The following is a 2,869-nucleotide window of genomic DNA, read 5'->3' on the forward strand; positions in this document are numbered from 1 at the left end:
TATTATTTAATATTTTTTTATATACAAAAAATAATTCTAACACATTATTACAGTATAGACTAAATTTCTTTTTCTCAAAAATAAAACTTGCTCTGTTCACGAAGACAGATGTATTGTTTTATTGAACTTGATTGGTTTACTGGAGTCTAATAAACCAAATATTCTACTTAAAACATTTATGGCAGCCGTGTCCTTGGCCTCCTGGATTGTTTGACCAAATCCTATAAAAATACATAAAAATTTATTAGATCAAATAACATCAATCATAAACTGAATAAAATCACATCTCATTATATTAGTTTAATTTGCTGCATTTACCTGAACCTAGAAATTCTTTATCACAATATAATGCTATATGATATACTACTTCTAGTGTATTTTCCCCCACTTGTGCGATAAGCCTTGGTTCAGCGGATGATCTGTTTTGTTTCTGTAGAATATTATTTAAAAGTTCAACTGGATTATCTGGATTCCATATTTCTGTTAGATCCTTTTCAGCCAATATAACAATCAGGAAGTCTCTAACAAAATTCGCCGTATGATTTGCGTCTACACTTTCCGCGAGCGCCGCGACAAGTGCGAAAAACGTATCAGCTAAAGTCTTTTGAGCTACTGGATGTTCCTGAAGGATTAATTTAAAAATAGGAAATTAAAAACACAATTTGAACATTACCTCTAATTTGAGAAATAAATAAAATTTGTTAAAACTACATTGAAATATACAGTGGACACTAAAATATTGCGAATGAAACAATTTATAATTTATAATTGTATATTAGATATTTCTATACTTGCTTCTGTTAAAATAATATCTTTTGTCCCAATATGAAAAGCCGCTTTAGCTAGAATTTCTTCAGAAAGAAGATAGTCGTGCAACGAACTAAAAAATACATGATTAATTCTTAATTATTTTAGTATATAATATGTATATATATATATATATATACATACATATATACATATGTATATATATACACATATATATATATATTTTTCTTATATCATGTCTTTTTATAGTACATACATTATGACATCCTCAGATGCTTGTGGTAAAACTTGGACTAAATAAGTCTGTACAATTTCTGATGTAAGCTTCTCGCCTTTTCTAACTAATTCAGTATTATCTTGTATAGCAAGTATAGGATTTTCTATTCCTATTTCTTTCTGCCTCTGTTCCTCTTGAATAATGTAGGATCTATTAGTAAAGGCTTGCTCCAATTTTTCCATATTGAAACTTTCAGAAAGTCGTTCATTAAAAGCATAAACCTCTGCAGATCTGTTCCATTCGAGAAAGGTACTGCGTTTCGGCTCTGGCTGCTCACCTAATGCCCTTTTGCGTTTGGTTATTGCTCTTTGCGTCGGTGCTACCCATCTTTTAATGTATCTTTGTCCTAGAAAAAAAAAGGCAAAATTTGTCAACTATGGAAAGCAAAATGTTATATAGAATTTATAAAAGTGATTTATATATAATGTTAATATGTTATAGAAAAATTATATAATTATTTATGTAATTAAAAAATTCTTTATTCCTTAAAACAATATCGTGCGACTAACCTTCGTGATTTACAGATCGTACTCCTTTATTTAGGATGATAGTTTTAACGCACGAACGTAAGACGTTCATGTTTGAATAATAATTCACTTATCCAAATTGCTTTTGAAAAACTTCACTTATCAACAAACTATCGGCAAATATCGAAATAATTTATTTTTTGGCCGGAAAGTTTGCCGATTTTTATATTAGGTTATAAACAATCGCACAAATTAATACAGTACAATTACTCCTTGTTTCATACTTTGGCCACAATATTTGCTGAGAGGGAGTTAGTATACGGCAAATTAATTTTCTCTTTCCTATTACCTATTTTATTCTAATTTGATTTTTCACGCTACGAAGTCAGCAATTTTTAGCAATCTCATTCGTACAATTCAATAATAAATACACCAAAGAGAAGCTGAGAACGGCCATCTTGGCCTTTTTTATGAGATCACGTGATGACGTGTCAATGGCCTAGTTTCCACCGAGGGTTTAAATCGGATCAAAATGTAAGAACCAACCAACTACAGTCGAGTATTCCCCTGTTACAAGTTACAGTCGGAACGATAAAGGAATGCTCGATTGTAGTTGGTTGGTTCTTACTTTCTAATACGGTTTAAACCCTCGGTGGAAACTAGGCCAGTGTTACTAATCCGTACAAATTAAAATCATGTTGCCTAGGGTTTTTTGTTAGTACAAACATTTTTCAATTTAGTTTTTCAAAAAAATGTCATGTAATCGGATAGAATGACGCTTGTGTCGACTTGAGTCCCTAAACTATCAGAGCTGGTCACGCCCTAAAAATAGCGTGAGTGTCCGAAATGTATGTTTGCTCTTAATTGGTGGGATATGAATGTATGTGCGTTCTCAATTGGTATTGCCATTGTTAGGCACGCCAATCACAAGAAAGGATAGAGGGATGGCCAGACTCTGGTAGTTCTAGGGACTTTAAACTTATCCATAACTTCTCAATAAGATGAATTTCAATCGGTTGAAACTCGCTTTATGAATAAGTTTACTGCTATTTCCATTTCCGTTAGAGTATGTAGATCTAAAGTAATATCCTAATTAACTCATCTTAAGTTCACGTCTTAAGATTACTGCTACAAAAATAGAATATACTCCAATATGTTTCTACAATAGCACTTACGCACTTCAACGAATTCGTTGGATTGCGATGCGAATAAATCTAGTGAGTTTTGCGAGGAATTTTGAGAGTACAAAAAGGATGAAAAGAGAAAGAAGTTTAGGTGGTAACCGTAGCAACGCTAGGTAACTTACTTATTTCATGCATGCGCACTCCATTTTGGCTCATCACTTTCAAAATTTGAA

General features: G+C 32.0%; 1 protein-coding gene across 1 annotated transcript; it reads right to left on the minus strand.

The window, feature by feature from the left end:
• Positions 1-94: 94 nt before the first annotated feature.
• LOC108750499 (39S ribosomal protein L44, mitochondrial) lies at positions 95-1,976 on the minus strand. Its single transcript, XM_018489972.1, has 5 exons — positions 1,555-1,976; positions 1,025-1,391; positions 796-880; positions 319-622; positions 95-221 (listed from the first exon to the last, which is right to left on the minus strand). Exons 1-5 carry the CDS (start codon positions 1,622-1,624, stop codon positions 97-99), a joined length of 951 nt encoding a protein of 316 aa, XP_018345474.1. The 5' UTR covers positions 1,625-1,976; the 3' UTR covers positions 95-96.
• Positions 1,977-2,869: the final 893 nt, after the last annotated feature.

This window comes from Trachymyrmex septentrionalis, unplaced genomic scaffold (genome assembly GCF_001594115.1).
Source record: "Trachymyrmex septentrionalis isolate Tsep2-gDNA-1 unplaced genomic scaffold, Tsep1.0 scaffold37, whole genome shotgun sequence".
NCBI classification, from domain to species: domain Eukaryota; kingdom Metazoa; phylum Arthropoda; class Insecta; order Hymenoptera; family Formicidae; genus Trachymyrmex; species Trachymyrmex septentrionalis.

What these genes read in the sequence shown, in the direction of transcription:
- LOC108750499 (XM_018489972.1), bottom strand. Translation starts at nt 1,624, where the DNA reads ATGAACGTCTTACGTTCGTGCGTTAAAACTATCATCCTAAATAAAGGA. An exon ending in GCATCTGAGGATGTCATAAT is followed by an intron (nt 881 to 1,024) that starts GTATGTACTATA and finishes TGTATTTTTTAG; the next exon opens with TTCGTTGCACGACTATCTTC. An exon ending in AAGATATTATTTTAACAGAA is followed by an intron (nt 623 to 795) that starts GCAAGTATAGAA and finishes TTAATCCTTCAG; the next exon opens with GAACATCCAGTAGCTCAAAA.